This window comes from Schizosaccharomyces pombe (genome assembly GCF_000002945.2).
Source record: "Schizosaccharomyces pombe strain 972h- genome assembly, chromosome: I".
NCBI lineage: Eukaryota > Fungi > Ascomycota > Schizosaccharomycetes > Schizosaccharomycetales > Schizosaccharomycetaceae > Schizosaccharomyces > Schizosaccharomyces pombe.
The window spans coordinates 2,907,596-2,922,836 of record NC_003424.3 but is presented as its reverse complement, the minus strand read 5'-3'; the positions used below and the strand labels follow the sequence as shown (position 1 = coordinate 2,922,836).

At 37.0% G+C, this 15,241-nt stretch overlaps 7 protein-coding genes and 7 long non-coding RNA genes across 14 annotated transcripts; 8 read left to right on the top strand and 6 right to left on the bottom strand.

Annotated features, from left to right (window-relative positions):
- Nucleotides 1–15: 15 nt before the first annotated feature.
- Nucleotides 16–1,331, bottom strand: SPOM_SPAC513.07 (flavonol reductase/cinnamoyl-CoA reductase family). Its single transcript, NM_001019407.3, has one exon. It carries the CDS (start codon nucleotides 1,267–1,269, stop codon nucleotides 259–261), a length of 1,011 nt encoding a protein of 336 aa, NP_593981.1. The 5' UTR covers nucleotides 1,270–1,331; the 3' UTR covers nucleotides 16–258.
- Nucleotides 321–542, top strand: SPOM_SPNCRNA.3320. Its single transcript, NR_192687.1, has one exon. It is a non-coding gene; the product is annotated as a non-coding RNA (long non-coding RNA).
- On the top strand, nucleotides 847–2,088 carry SPOM_SPNCRNA.3319. Its single transcript, NR_192686.1, has one exon. It is a non-coding gene; the product is annotated as a non-coding RNA (long non-coding RNA).
- A 470-nt stretch (nucleotides 2,089–2,558) lies between these two features.
- ams1 (alpha-mannosidase) lies at nucleotides 2,559–8,358 on the bottom strand. Its single transcript, NM_001019405.3, has one exon. It carries the CDS (start codon nucleotides 7,934–7,936, stop codon nucleotides 4,703–4,705), a length of 3,234 nt encoding a protein of 1,077 aa, NP_593979.1. The 5' UTR covers nucleotides 7,937–8,358; the 3' UTR covers nucleotides 2,559–4,702.
- dhd1 (dihydrodiol dehydrogenase) lies at nucleotides 3,201–8,091 on the top strand. Its single transcript, NM_001019406.3, has one exon. The coding sequence runs from the start codon at nucleotides 3,369–3,371 to the stop codon at nucleotides 4,473–4,475; it is 1,107 nt and encodes a 368-aa protein (NP_593980.1). The 5' UTR covers nucleotides 3,201–3,368; the 3' UTR covers nucleotides 4,476–8,091.
- Nucleotides 8,239–9,036, top strand: SPOM_SPNCRNA.3318. The gene has a single exon (NR_192685.1). It is a non-coding gene; the product is annotated as a non-coding RNA (long non-coding RNA).
- A 95-nt stretch (nucleotides 9,037–9,131) lies between these two features.
- SPOM_SPAC513.04 (uncharacterized protein) lies at nucleotides 9,132–9,434 on the bottom strand (the record flags this gene model as incomplete). The annotated part of the gene is made up of 1 exon (NM_001019404.1): nucleotides 9,132–9,434. The coding sequence occupies one exon, from the start codon at nucleotides 9,432–9,434 to the stop codon at nucleotides 9,132–9,134; it is 303 nt and encodes a 100-aa protein (NP_593978.1).
- Nucleotides 9,435–9,586: 152 nt separating this feature from the next.
- mfm2 (M-factor precursor Mfm2) lies at nucleotides 9,587–10,075 on the top strand. Its single transcript, NM_001019403.3, has 2 exons — nucleotides 9,587–9,774; nucleotides 9,817–10,075. Exons 1-2 carry the CDS (start codon nucleotides 9,653–9,655, stop codon nucleotides 9,827–9,829), a joined length of 135 nt encoding a protein of 44 aa, NP_593977.1. The 5' UTR covers nucleotides 9,587–9,652; the 3' UTR covers nucleotides 9,830–10,075.
- Nucleotides 10,076–10,171: 96 nt separating this feature from the next.
- SPOM_SPNCRNA.3317 lies at nucleotides 10,172–11,526 on the top strand. Its single transcript, NR_192684.1, has one exon. It is a non-coding gene; the product is annotated as a non-coding RNA (long non-coding RNA).
- On the bottom strand, nucleotides 10,294–11,217 carry SPOM_SPAC513.02 (phosphoglycerate mutase/6-phosphofructo-2-kinase family). Its single transcript, NM_001019402.3, has one exon. It carries the CDS (start codon nucleotides 11,116–11,118, stop codon nucleotides 10,468–10,470), a length of 651 nt encoding a protein of 216 aa, NP_593976.1. The 5' UTR covers nucleotides 11,119–11,217; the 3' UTR covers nucleotides 10,294–10,467.
- Nucleotides 11,527–11,653: 127 nt separating the features above from the next.
- On the top strand, nucleotides 11,654–12,145 carry SPOM_SPNCRNA.3316. Its single transcript, NR_192683.1, has one exon. It is a non-coding gene; the product is annotated as a non-coding RNA (long non-coding RNA).
- Nucleotides 11,862–12,504, bottom strand: SPOM_SPNCRNA.209. Its single transcript, NR_150628.1, has one exon. It is a non-coding gene; the product is annotated as a non-coding RNA (long non-coding RNA).
- Nucleotides 12,505–12,575: 71 nt separating this feature from the next.
- Nucleotides 12,576–15,194, top strand: eft201 (translation elongation factor 2 eft201). Its single transcript, NM_001356092.2, has one exon. It carries the CDS (start codon nucleotides 12,608–12,610, stop codon nucleotides 15,134–15,136), a length of 2,529 nt encoding a protein of 842 aa, NP_001342896.1. The 5' UTR covers nucleotides 12,576–12,607; the 3' UTR covers nucleotides 15,137–15,194.
- On the bottom strand, nucleotides 13,709–13,984 carry SPOM_SPNCRNA.3315. The gene has a single exon (NR_192682.1). It is a non-coding gene; the product is annotated as a non-coding RNA (long non-coding RNA).
- Nucleotides 15,195–15,241: the final 47 nt, after the last annotated feature.

The window sequence follows — 15,241 nt, the reverse complement described above, 5'->3', positions numbered from 1 at the left end:
AAGAGTAGAAAAAATCGCAAATCGATTGATAGAGTAAAAAATTTCAAAATATTGAAAAAATTGTATACAACAAAGTGTACCGACAAGCACTATCGAAAAAAGTCTTTTATCTAAATGCAATGAAATTCTAATAATTTAATATGTCTAAAGTCTATATATGTCGTAGCGATATAAATTGAAAGAAGAAATCGTGAAATAAATAAGGAGCAAAAATGAATTCGTAACAAAAGAATGCTCAACCCAACGTTTGTAAACATTTTATTTAAACTCCTCAGCACGTTCCCATAACTTCTTAGCAGTGTCAACATAGCATTCCTCGTCGGAATGATATTTGAATCCAAGAGACTTGGAAAATGAGTTGTCTAACTTGAAGAAACTGGGATCCACAGTTATATCGACGGGCTCGGCAATAACATCGGACTTGTTGGGGAATTCTTTGCGAAGGACCTTGCAAATATCACCAGTAGTGAATACACCCTTGGAGACAAGCATACGGCCGTTAGACAACTTGGCGTTCTCAAGGGCAAAAACGTGAGCAGCAGCTACATCACGGACATCAACATAGTAATAATAAAATGGAGTGGCTTCCTTCGATCCATCGATTAATTTCCAAAATATTTGATTGGAGGTATTTAAAGAGTCCATATTTTTCATAGGGTGAATTGGTGGACCATACACATAAGGAGGATTGATCGTACAAATATCATAAGAAGGCTTCTTTTCCTTTACATACTCTCGAGCAGCCTCTTCGGCGAGTTTCTTCGAAGCACAGTATGCTACAATGCCATTATCAGTGGTCAATGCCTCCTCATAGGTAATGGGATTCCAATCCTTCTCAGTATACACCTTATTGTTATGAGGGTCGATTTGGAAATTGCCCACTGCGGCAAAAGATGAAGTAATAACAATGCGCTTAATACTCTTTACGCCTTGAGCAGCCTCTAAAATGCCGAGAGTACCCTTCACGGCAGGGTCCAAAAGTTGGGATTTGTTGTCAGTAACGTTTTCCACAAAGAATGGTGATGCTATATGACAAATCAATTCCACATCTTTCAAAACACCGTCAAAAGCGTTAGAAGCAGAGACATCCTTGACGATTACAAACTCAATTTTATCCTTTAATCCGGGATTGAGTCTAATAAGCTCGTCTGCCTTTTCCATGCTTCTCACCGTACCACGCACACGGTAGCCGGCTTGCAGGAGCTGCTCAGCGACGTGGGCTCCAATAAATCCTGTAACACCAGTAACAAGGACCAATTTTCCACTCATCTTTGAAGGTTTTGTGTTTGTTCTAAAAAATATAAGTGATTATACCTGAAATATCACTTGTTGACAATGGAAGTAGACTTTCCTTGTAATATATAAGAAAATGAGTAGGCAACGAAAAATTTGTTCCATATTTTTCTTCGGAAGTTGCGCATCCGATTGTTCCCATTTTTTTAGTAATCAAATATAATATTATTAATGGGCTATAACATGACGTGAAATGGATAACTTGACTTTCTCAAGTTTTCGTTCTGCCATTTCTTACGCATTATAGTAAAAGTCTCACAAAACTTGTTGAATACAGGAGAGTTTCGTAATACGGAAATTTAGTAAAGAAGTAGGGATGTAAACAATGGTCAGCTATTGCTTCTGAGCAATAAAAGTTTTGTTAATACAAATTAGAAAGAAAATGAAAATAAATGGTTGTGTAAATTTAGTATCCCGCTTTGGCATACAGCTATTCTATTCATGGTAAAAAGATATAAAAAGCAGTTTTCAGATTTATGGATAGCATTAGATGGGTTTTATTTCTTTCTAGTTACGGCTGAGAAACTTAGAGTGAGTTTTTTATAGTAAAGTGGAATACACATCGGGGAATATAATTCTGCATGGAATTATCACCTTAAAAATACGATTTCTGCTTTACATACACATATTTCCGTACCCACCTCTTTCGTCCTTTCTCAAATATCATCATTCGGTATGCTCTATGAAGATTATTATTTTAAGGTATTGAAAAGAGACTCGCAGTAGACTAATTAAGGCGAAAACGTTAGTTTAGCTTAATGAACTAATCGAACTGTTGGATTTTATTATCTATATGAATGAATAGAAATAATTAATTTTGCAATTGAATTTATCCCCAAGTAGTATTTGTAAATATTAAATACCTTTTGCCAAAATTAACTATGTGTTTAATACAGTAGCCAAGATTATACACATTTGGTTAATAGGACAAATAGCATATCGCAATGCAGCGCAACGAAATCTTTCGGAACTTGTTTAATTTTGAACATAGCTAGCGTATTATTCCTAGGACTTATTTTTTGTTTCCTGTTCCTCCTTCTCCTTTGATTGAAAGTTTCTAAAAAAATATGCTTTCAATGAACGTCTATCTTTAACTTCTTTTGTCTATTTGTTATAGCTACCATCTCATCTTTTTAACAACGCACGTGGAAAAGCGTTACAAAGTATATACCGCATGAATTATTTTAATTCTGTAAAATAATAAACCGATAAATGACGCTTTACGCTATCTCATATGTATACAGCTTTATGGAATTTGCAATACGATAATTAATATTATCTGTAAATAAAAGTATTTTCTTATAGCAGTACGTTCGCATACGAATGATATGGATCAATTTAAAAAATCAACTTCATATTCATGAATGCATATTCAAAGGATTAACTCCCAAGTAGTATAGTTTTTACCTTTGACGCTATGATCCCATCAATTTTTCGTTTAAGGATAAAACACAGACTTAGTCGATAAAACCCTAGTATATTTACAGTTTGTCTTAGAAGTAACGAATTGACAAAACAACTTGATTCCAAGTGTTAGACCAAATTCTGGAACCATAAACTTGTGTACGACTATCGCACATGTTTTCTCTAGGTATTCAAACTTCCACCATTCCAAGATGTACTGAGTTTCAAAATTTTCAATCTACTACTTAACAACATTCCTATTAAAGAGTGAACAGTGTGATAGACATATTCAGGTCATAATATGATCTTTTATTCATAAGCAATCACTCTCGGTAGTCAATCATTTTTAATGACACTCATTTACTTCATAGTGGTGACTTCAAAGCGATATCCCGATAGCTAACGAAAATCTTATTATTTAGCACGCAAATTGGAAACACATGTACTTACGCTTACATAATTGTAAATGTATATAAGCTTCGATAAGTACTGAACTCATAACCACTTCTTTGCTCTGTGGTTTCTTCTGTGTTTGCTTAATTCTCCAACTTTTTGTTGCTATAAAACGGACACTTGGGTCAAACAAACGGTTGGAAAAATATAATTCAGTTTTTCTTCTCATAATATACAATCGTAATTTTCCTTTGATTCGTTGAACGTAAGTTTTGAAAATGACTTCTATGAGTGGTGCCAGTCCTGTAATTCATTGGGGGTTCTTGGGTGCAGGAAGTATAGCTGCGGTCTTTGCCAAAGATCTCGTAGGCGTACCAGAGCGTCACAAAGTTCAACATGAAATTGTGGCTGTCGCTACACGTGACAGTGAACACCGTGCTTCCTCTTTCGCCAAGAATCATTGTGCCCCATGCAAGCCTAAAGCGTACGGTTCATATGAGGAATTGGTAAAGGATGATAAAGTGGATATCGTTTACATTAGTTCGACCCACCCTCAGCATTATGAAGTTGTCAAGCTTGCCTTGTTGAACGACAAAGCAGTCTTATGCGAAAAACCTCTTACCATTAATTATCCAGAAGCACTAGAATTGGTGGAATTAGCGAGAGCAAGAAATCTATTTTTCGCGGAGGGTTTTTGGATCCGTTTTTACCCAATTGTAAAGGCTGCCAAGACTCTTCTACATGAAGATCGTGTTTGTGGTGATCACTTCCGTCTTTTTGTAGATTTTTCACAAGATTTTCGTTTCCGTGAACTACCCTCAGAATCCCGTTTACGCACCGTTTCTTTGGGCGCTGGCGTTTTATTAGATATGGGTGTTTATCCGCTTACCTGGTCTCGATTACTGCTCTATGATGATCCCAAAAATGAAAAGCAAGAGCCCACTGTTTCCTCAAACGCTCTTACCTTTGAAGATCATAACGGCGATATAGGGGATTATACTACAGCAGTTACTCTAGTATTTCCAAAAACAGAATCCATAGCTATGCTATGCACCTCAATGGATCGTGGTAAAATGTCCGATGATTTTCTTAAATTGGATGGAGAAAACGGTAATCAGTTGTTCATTTCTGGTGATTGCTATCGCCCACAGAGTATTAAATTGATACGTGCTTCTGGGGAGACAGAGGTATTTGACTTTTCCTTTGATGATGCTACTGGATTCTTTTACGAACAGGATGCCGTCGCTGAATGCTTATTAAAAAACATGAAGGAGGCACCTGAAATACCCCATGAGGAGACATTGAAGATGATGCAATTAACTGATCAAATTCGTAGACAAATTAATGTCACATATCCTGCTGATTTGCGTTATACCACTGCGTAACTGCTGGGATAAAGAGCTTAATTGGATTTCTGCTTTTATGAGTCTTATATTTTTATGAAAGATTTTTAAAATTTGACGTGACAGTTAGTACTATAAGTAGTTGTTAAACGAAACTTTGCAAACCTAAGCCAAGACAATTAGTTAAAATATGTTTACTTCTACTGCGCACATTTATCATGAAAAGATAGATATTCTTTCTTTACTCTTGGTACTTTATGAATATAATATTAAAGGTTCACCTTGAATGTAGCAATCTCAAAAGCTCTCAATTCAATGGGAACCTCATAATAGTCATTCGATTTTAGCGTGCACAATTCTTCCAAGTCTTCTTCTAAACCATTACATTTCGTAACAGAGGCAACTGTAAGCGACTTGATAACCAATCTGGCACGAGATTTCCCACCAAGGGATTCATAAACGCGTAGAATAATAGATTTTCCTTTCTCTGCCATCTTTATATGACTCAATATTACATTGGGCTCTCCAACTAGTTGGAAAGCATCAAAGATATCTAGATTTGCTGTGTCAGAAGCACGAGTAAGTAAACGGAAGTTACTATTAAACTTATGAGCGGCTCGGACGGTAGAAGAATCTAGAGGTTTTGAGTGGGGATATACAGCATATCGGATCGTGTGTTTGCCCATGTCAGCATGAGCATCTGGTTGCTTGGGAGATCTAAGCAAAGAGAGCCTCATTAAATTTCCATGTGTGGAGAACCCATATTTACAATCATTAAGGACGGATACTCCGTAGGTAAAGTCCGAATAATCAGCAAATTTTTGATGGCATACTTCAAATTTAGCAACGTCCCAAGACGTATTGTAGTGCGTAGGCCTTTTAGTAATGCCAAATTGCGTTTCATAACTAGCGAATTCAGAATGAATATCGACGGGAAACTCCACTTTCAAGAATTTGCAACTTTCATGCCAATCCACTTCGCAAGTAAAGTTTACACCAGTAAACTCGGAACAATCATTGTACCCTTCAAGGGAGATGGTGGCCTTCATATGACTTAATTCACTAATAGGGATATCCACAACTACGGATGCTCTCAAAGGACCAGATTCTTTGATGCTGACTTTTCCTTTATCTAAAACTTCATACTTTTCCAATGAAAAAACCTCCGTATCCCAAGCTTGCCAAGATAAAGGAGTATCTTCAAACAAAACATACTGATTAGCTCCTGCATGATTTTTACCAGATTTTAAATCAAGAATCTCCCGTTCTTTGTGTAAATCAAATAAACTAAGTATAAGACCATTCGGTGCAATAGTAACTCTTAAGTGGTCGTTTACTAATATGAAATTGTCATCTTTCTGATAGGCAGCAGCAGGGTGCTTCAGCGACGTATGAGCGGCCGTTAAAATTCCTTTACCGTCACAAGATTCGAAGTAAACGAGCTTGTTTTCCTCGGTTTCCGTGATTACACCACGAACATTCCAAGGCAGGGTATTCAACAAGCATAACTGTTCTTTATTATCAGAAGAGGAAGCTTTCTTAAAACCAAGCTGTTCGATAGCCTGCCATAAAAGAGCTTCGGTATTCTTTAGAACCTTACTCATGATAGGAATAGCATCTTTGTAAACCATCTCGATACAGGATCCAGGAAGTACATCATGAAACTGACATAACAAGGTGTCTCTCCAGAGGTCTTGCAGGCTTTCTTTGGGATACGAATAATCTTTACTAAATATAGAAGCCAAAGTAGATACATATTCTGCATCATGCAGCGCTATCTCTACTTTGCGCATTAATTTCTTAAGCTCGGCCTGCGTAGTGTACGTTCCACGATGAAATTCAAAATATAATTCTCCATTCCATGAGGGTAACGTTTGACCGGCATTGGTTCTTTTAAGTATGCCATCAAAAAATTCGTCCACCGTATTTCCAAGCTTTACGTTTGGCAAATATCCAACGGTATTCGCAATTCCTTTACACCGACGAAGTTTTTCAAGCATTTCGGGAGTAGGGCCACCACCACCATCACCAATACCAAAAACGAGTAAGCCTGCTTGATCGTTAACAAGATTTTTGTGTTGATCTATTGAATGCAACACGTCGTTAACGTTGGTATCAGCAGTATAAGTATTTGCAGGCGGCATATGGCAAATAACTTGGGAGCCGTCTAATGCTACCCAATTAAATGTAGAAGTAGGAAATGAGTTGATATTATTCCATGACAATTTTTGAGTCAGAAATCTATCCATTCCACAAAGACGACAAATTTGTGGAATTTGACTAGAATACCCGAAAGTGTCTGGTAACCAAAATGTCCGACAGCGTACTCCAAATTCTTTCTCGAAGAAATGCTGTCCCAGTAAAAATTGGCGAATTAAGGATTCTCCATTCGGAATATTTGTGTCATGTTCAACCCAACTACCACCAATCGGGATGAATTTGTTTTGATTCACATATTCTTTTAGCTTCTCAAACACATCAGGGTGATCTTCCTTGAGCCACAAATACTGTAGTGCCTGCGAGCAAACAAATTGATACTCCGGATAACGATCCATGATGTTCATCTGAGTAGCCCAAGAACGGACTATTTTACGTCTCGTTTCTGCAAACGGCCATAACCATGCTGTATCAATGTGACAATGACCGATTGCGAACACATTTGCTTTGTCATTATTCTTCTCAAAAACTGCCTCAGAATCAATGTCATTGCCAAGGAACGCTTTTGCGAGATTTCGGCACTCATTAATCGTAGATAAGTCATTAGGATGAAAAGTATTCATAATATCATTACAAATTTGGCGAGCCTTGTATTTCTGCCAACAATTGGAAGGAAGCTGTTTGACACACTGCTGCATAAGAAGAAAGTCGTATGCCAAAGCCATGGCAGGAAGATTAGGAGCTACTAAATCAGCTTTGGTAAGAGTAAAGTATCTGTTTGGGTCAGGAGGAGCAATTTGACTGCCAGCACCAGTTCCAAACATCCCATTACAAGCCATCTCAATATAAAAAGTATCTTCAGTGGTTTTCCACGAATCGGGCAATATGAAATCAGTTCTTTCAGACCCACTAAAAGCTTGAAGAGGAACACCATCTTGTGAATAGACCAAACCTTCATTATCGCAATTCCATTGAAAAATAACCTGTTCATATTTAGCCCACGACTTTGGCAATCGAATATGAACCTCGAACCAGAAAGTTGCCCAACTAGGTCCAAATGTATCTCCCTTGGAAGCAGTTTCATCGAACTTTTTATGTCCTACCACTTCATTGAAGCTCGGACGAGACAAATCGGGTACACGGTAGACCTTTAAATCAACAAACCCTTTGGATAAATCATTATTAACATCTCCACTAGGGTTATCAATCCGAGCGTGATCGTAAACACTTGGAAGATTAAAATCTCTATACTGCCCTTCGGACAAGAATTGATCAAGACGACTTTCGTAAATCGAGTCAACTTGTTTACCGACAGGAGTATTATTTAATACTGGGAAGAGTGTCATAGCAATCGTCTATAGCTGAAAAGATAGCACGGTAGGTGTAAAGTATATGTAATTTAGGTATGTTTTTTTGTTTGAAAAATTTCCAAACAACCTTAAACTGCTGAGGAAAGCAGAAGATCTTTAAATTGAAAACGTTTGGTAGGAACGGAACGTGGAAGAATAGATTGGCTAAGACTTAATCTGTCTTTGTTTATTTTTCAATAATTAAAAAAGACTTAAAAAACTATATAAGACCAGAATAAGTAACTTAAAAAATCTCAATGAATAGAGAGTATGTTGGTTACAATAACAAACAAACAATGCGATTCAACCTCAAGAAGTCTATCCGCGAATGAAAAGTTTCAATTTAAGCAAGTTTGTATGCCAAATAATAACGAACTAATCATTAAATTGACCTGATAAATTTAGAGTGGATGTAGTACAAACTAAGAATGTTCAGCTTTCCTATCAAACACATCAAATTCGGGAAGTTGATGTAAACTGAGTCCTTTATTAGGTACATAATTCCGATGTATGTAATGTGGTTTTACGAGTTGAAAAATCAGCCCAATGTCTATATAATGACGGAGCTGTGCTTGGACTATGTAACTAGGTTATCGCAAGGCCAGCCGAGATGTGCAAAAGTACCGTGAGCGAAGGTGGAACTTGCTATTTCATTAGCGGTCGGAAACAAGATTCAAATATCATGAGATTAAATTGTATTATTCATAAAGTAGTGAATTGTTAATACATATATATAGTACAGTAAAAATTCTCAGCAGCATTGAAAACGCATTTTCATTTTCGTTATTTGCGAAAAGCGAGGGATATTATATTGACAAAAAAGTATCAAATTCTCGTGAAAAGAAGAAACATTTGAATCAAAGATAGTTTTATGGATGAAGAACAAGATTTGTAAAGCAGCTAAATGGCTTGACTATTCTTAAGTTTCTGTCGTGAATTATTAAACAACAACAACACGGCGCGCTACAACGCGACGCGAATTTAATTTAAACAAGTAACAAACGACGGCGGTTTGTTTTGTTTTCGAATAACATACCTCTCCATTTTATGAATGGAAAATAGAAAAGTGGATGCTTAAACGTAGGTATTACAGGAAGATAAAGAAAATTGTTTTTTAAATATTAAAATAATAAAAATTATGGTAAAATGTTTTTGATATATATGAAAATTCAGTGTTGTGTAATACCTGTTTTTATTGTATCACTACATGTTTTTTTTGCCCTAAATATTGACAGTGGTAAAGAAACGCATGATTGTGATTATTAGCATCATCTAATACTAGCTTTGTTTTCTCTTCTCTTTTTTGTACCAAAACACTTATCGTTTGCTTTTTCGTCTCCCGCTTCCTATTGTTTTTCAATAGTGCAATAAACAAAGGCATCAACACAATAGGTGTCTTTGACAATTGTACATTAAGAAAAGTCACCATTAAACAGATAATGTTTAACGAGGACCATATTCTAAAGTACAATGGTTCAGCCATCTTTGCGGTCATTGTTTATATTTTGGCGACCGGCATAAGGCATCCCTATTCCAGAATTAAACAATGGGTCAAACAATAGGCAAATGAACAAAGAGATCACAGTTTCTGGGGAATTGGCATTTTGCAAAAGGTATTTATAGGAAGGGAAAATGTACATAATTATTATCAAGTTATATTGACTTCTCATCTAATACACACTTCTATTTACGTTCTTTTCATCAATATTAGACATGGACTCCATTGCAACTAACACTCATTCTTCATCCATTGTCAATGCCTACAACAACAATCCTACCGATGTTGTAAAAACTCAAAACATTAAAAATTATACTCCAAAGGTTCCTTATATGTGGTAAGAATTGTTAGTATTTACTCATTCTAATTCAATATATAGTGTAATTGCTTAATCAAACTGGAATCTTTTTGCCAAGGTTTACCAGCAATTTATGTTTGATTTTATTCATTTTTTTCCTAGGGAATACAAACTTGTAAAGCACTTTATGAATACTTTTTGCAATTTTATACTATATGTGTCTTTTCCTTATAACCCACGTGCCTTAACTTTCCAATGTTTGTGATTTCTAATTGCATCGTTTTGCTATTTTTTTTTTATAATTAATTAATTTATGATTCTGTTTTCGTCAGTTATTATCTTCCTTATATATGAGTAAGAGACTGTGTAAAAAGTAAGACGACAAATTATTAATGAATAATTTATTGCTTTTTTTCGTATTCTAATTAGCAAACGCAACAGACTTCTTAATGATCAGAATATATAAAGCATCGTGCACTACGAACCTTTGTAATGTCTATGTTTTCCGGTTTTCACTATTTATTTATTTACGTACTTGGGATTTTACTCACAAGCTGATTAGTTATCTAAACATTAAATTTCATTTCCTTACTTATTATAACTTTAATTCATAAAGACATACATGCTAGTAAAAAATTGCACAACACATTCGAAATAAGTTGCAATTATAATCAATGGTAATAACTTGATTCCAAAGAGAGAAGTTCGCTGATAAAAAAAACCGTTTGTTGTTTATTTCACAGGTTCAAAGTTCCAATTTTTATCGTCTTCATAGTGCATACGGAATTCCTCGTGCTGACAAGGTGAAAATGAATGTTCTTTAGGAACGGCGTCTAAAGAATCTTCTGGTTTTTGAATTTTTTGGAATAATCGAATATCTACTCCATGGGTTACCACTGCAAAGACCTTTTCGGGTACCTTGGCAAAGAATTCTGCGAGGACACGTGAACGTTGAATACTAGTTTTGTAATCTGCTTTATATATTTTTTCCTTCTTGGGAAATACGGGATCTTCATGACATGCTGTATAGTCATAACCAGGAAATTGTTTCTCTAAATCTTTTGTATATGAGCCAACATTGCAGGCCCAATCGCCGCAATCTTGTAGAAGGGGGATAACTTTCACTGGGATATGCTTATCTTCAATATAATGTTGAAAACCTATTTTCATTGTTTCTAGGGCCCGGCGCATAGGAGAAACAAGTATCAGTTCAATTGGCAACTTTTCTGCATCCAAATCATGTTGAAGTTGCAAAGCCTGTTTGCGTCCTTCATCGTTTAGTAAAGGATCATGTTCGCGATGAACGCCATTTTCGTCAACATCATGAGAAACTTGACCATGTCGAACAAAATAAATGGTTTTATCGATTCCTTTAGATGCCATTATAAGAGTAAAATGCTTTTTTTTATTATTAGAAGGAACTTACAAAATAACGCTGCTGGCAATTGAGGGTATTGTAGTGTTACAAGTATTGAAAGTACTGATCATAAAGTGCAGGAAGGCCCTACAAATATAAGGCAGAGACAGAGCTATGAAAAGAATAAATACCGAATAAGGAGTATGACACTATCGAGATAGTTTGCTTCTTCAATTACCAAATCCGGAATCTGTCGTTTACGTTTTGGCATGTCATTTCATGTTTTAACGTAAGAATGATGCTATGCTGTATTTAACAGAACATCTTCGAACCCGAAAATTTTCATATGATTGTATAGCAATCCTTAGTGCTATGTATATTCAATTATTCACTATATCTAGGAGAAATAAAGAAACTGTTTTCCTTTGTAACTTTTTAATGACATCTAATATATTCAGTACTTAAACTAACTAGCGAAGCTTTAAAGTCTTCGCTAATATAACAACCTTAGTTTTGTTTTAGGAAGGCTAATAACCTCACGTTCCAAATTTTATTTTATTTAATTTTTTTAGTAATTGATCAATATTTGTAAAATATTATTGTTTTAATTACCACACAGTATGGGATTATACTCTGTTATGCCTGACAGGTTTCTTTCGCTATTATAGAGTATCCTCAATTTCCAAGAGGAAGAATGCTTGTATATTTGTATATAATATGCTACTGGAATATGAATTTAAGCTTTCAATTAAATAATTATGCATTATGTAAGTGAATTTCCTAGTATTTATTATGAAGGCTCACGCAAGTAATTTACTAAAATTAGTATAGGGTGAAGCTGGGTACCTTAGAAGAAGCCTTTTTACGCCTTTCTAAAAGCAGAATCTTTCAATTGATTTGGATTTACTAGCTTGAACCATTTTTTTCAACATCATTTGGTATGAAGTCTTTGTAAGGCAAGTTAATCGGTGAATAAAATTTCATTGAATTTAACAAATATTCAACTGTCATTAAATTTTTCTAAATGAAACCATTAATCTTAGGCCCTGAGCACAGCCTTAGACTTCAAAAATTAGGTACTTTTAGTATTTAGATTTGCTGTGTCAAGATGTTTTAATCCTTGGTACATTGTCACAGAAAGCAGAATAATAAATGTATTTAAAAATTACTTATTCGAAAATCACCAATCTTTAATAAAAGATCCAAAGCAGTTTGTACAACAAAGATTATTTTTAAGCCAGAAAAGCACAATTACCCACTAAACAAAAACTTGAAATAAGAGAGAATGACTTTAAAACTCAACCTTCCTAGTCATGTAATCCCTCTCTAATTCTCAAATAGGTATTTTCTTTTAATTTAAATTTCACTTAATGCATTATTATAACGACGATTAAAATACTGCAACGCAATAAATCGCAAAAAACACAGGGTTAGGGTTTCAGACTATAATATCAATTTGACTTGGTGTGTTTGAAATTGTTTCGTCCGCCACTGACATTTAAAAATCTCTAAAAAATGGTTGCGTTCACTCCTGAAGAGGTCCGTAATTTGATGGGAAAACCATCCAATGTCCGTAACATGTCTGTGATTGCTCACGTCGATCACGGCAAGTCTACGTTGACTGATTCTTTGGTTCAAAAGGCCGGTATTATTTCTGCTGCCAAGGCTGGTGATGCTCGTTTCATGGATACTCGTGCTGACGAACAAGAGCGTGGTGTTACCATCAAGTCTACTGCCATTTCCTTGTTTGCTGAAATGACTGACGATGATATGAAGGATATGAAGGAGCCTGCTGATGGTACTGACTTCTTGGTTAACTTGATTGACTCTCCCGGTCACGTTGACTTTTCTTCTGAGGTTACTGCCGCTCTTCGTGTCACTGACGGTGCTTTGGTCGTTGTTGATACCATTGAGGGTGTCTGTGTCCAAACCGAGACTGTGCTCCGTCAAGCTTTGGGTGAACGTATTAGACCAGTTGTTGTTGTTAACAAAGTTGACCGTGCTTTGCTCGAACTTCAAATTTCTCAAGAAGAGCTTTATCAAAATTTTGCTCGTGTCGTTGAATCTGTTAACGTCGTTATTTCTACTTATTACGACAAGGTCCTTGGCGACTGCCAAGTTTTCCCTGACAAGGGTACTGTAGCTTTTGCTTCCGGTCTTCATGGTTGGGCTTTCACTGTCCGTCAATTTGCCAACCGTTATGCTAAGAAGTTTGGTATTGACCGTAACAAGATGATGCAACGTCTTTGGGGTGAAAACTACTTCAACCCTAAGACCAAGAAATGGTCCAAGTCTGCTACCGATGCTAACGGTAACTCTAACCAACGTGCTTTCAACATGTTCATCTTGGATCCCATTTATCGTATTTTCGATGCTGTTATGAACAGCCGCAAAGACGAGGTCTTCACTCTTTTGAGTAAGCTCGAGGTTACCATCAAGCCCGATGAGAAGGAGCTTGAGGGTAAGGCTCTCTTGAAGGTCGTTATGCGCAAGTTCTTGCCTGCTGCTGATGCCCTTATGGAAATGATTGTCCTTCATCTTCCTTCTCCTAAGACTGCTCAACAATATCGTGCTGAGACTTTGTATGAAGGTCCCATGGACGACGAGTGTGCTGTTGGTATCCGTAACTGTGATGCCAATGCTCCTCTTATGATCTACGTTTCTAAGATGGTTCCCACATCTGATCGTGGTCGTTTCTATGCTTTTGGTCGTGTCTTCTCCGGTACTGTCCGTTCTGGTTTGAAGGTCCGCATTCAAGGCCCTAACTATGTTCCCGGTAAGAAGGACGATCTCTTCATCAAGGCTATCCAACGTACCGTCCTTATGATGGGTTCCAGAATTGAGCCTATTGAGGATTGTCCTGCTGGTAACATTATTGGTTTGGTCGGTGTTGATCAATTTTTGGTCAAATCTGGTACTTTGACCACTTCCGAAGTTGCCCACAACATGAAGGTTATGAAGTTTTCCGTCTCCCCAGTCGTCCAAGTCGCTGTTGAGGTTAAGAACGGTAATGATTTGCCTAAACTTGTTGAAGGTCTTAAGCGTCTTTCCAAATCCGACCCTTGTGTTTTGTGTACCACCAGTGAATCTGGTGAACACATTGTTGCTGGTGCTGGTGAGCTCCACTTGGAGATTTGCTTGAAGGATTTGCAAGAAGACCATGCTGGTATCCCTCTTAAGATTTCTCCTCCCGTCGTTTCTTACCGTGAGTCCGTTAGCGAGCCCTCTAGCATGACTGCTCTCTCTAAGTCTCCCAACAAGCACAACCGTATCTTCATGACTGCTGAGCCCATGAGTGAAGAACTCTCTGTCGCCATTGAGACTGGTCACGTCAATCCTCGTGATGATTTCAAGGTTCGTGCTCGTATCATGGCTGACGAGTTTGGATGGGATGTCACTGATGCTCGTAAGATTTGGTGTTTCGGTCCTGACACCACTGGTGCCAATGTTGTTGTTGATCAAACCAAGGCTGTTGCTTACTTAAACGAAATCAAGGATTCCGTTGTTGCTGCTTTTGCCTGGGCTTCCAAGGAGGGTCCCATGTTTGAGGAGAACTTGCGTTCTTGCCGTTTCAACATTCTTGATGTTGTTTTGCACGCTGATGCTATTCACCGTGGTGGTGGTCAAATTATTCCTACTGCTCGTCGTGTCGTCTACGCTTCTACCCTTTTGGCTTCTCCCATCATCCAGGAGCCCGTTTTCTTGGTCGAAATCCAAGTTTCCGAAAACGCTATGGGTGGTATTTACTCTGTCCTTAACAAGAAGCGTGGTCATGTCTTTTCTGAGGAGCAACGTGTTGGTACTCCCTTGTACAACATCAAGGCTTACCTTCCCGTCAACGAGTCTTTCGGTTTCACTGGTGAACTTCGTCAAGCTACTGCTGGTCAAGCTTTCCCTCAATTGGTATTTGACCATTGGTCTCCCATGTCTGGTGATCCATTGGATCCTACTTCTAAACCTGGTCAAATTGTTTGCGAAGCTCGTAAGCGTAAGGGTCTTAAGGAAAATGTTCCCGACTACACTGAATATTATGACCGCCTTTAAAGTATATAGTTTTGGTTTTTACTATTTAATACAGGTTATTTAAAAACTCGATTCTTAATCAGCTGTGTTGAGGATTTTTAGCCTTGCGTTAATTTTGTAGCGTTG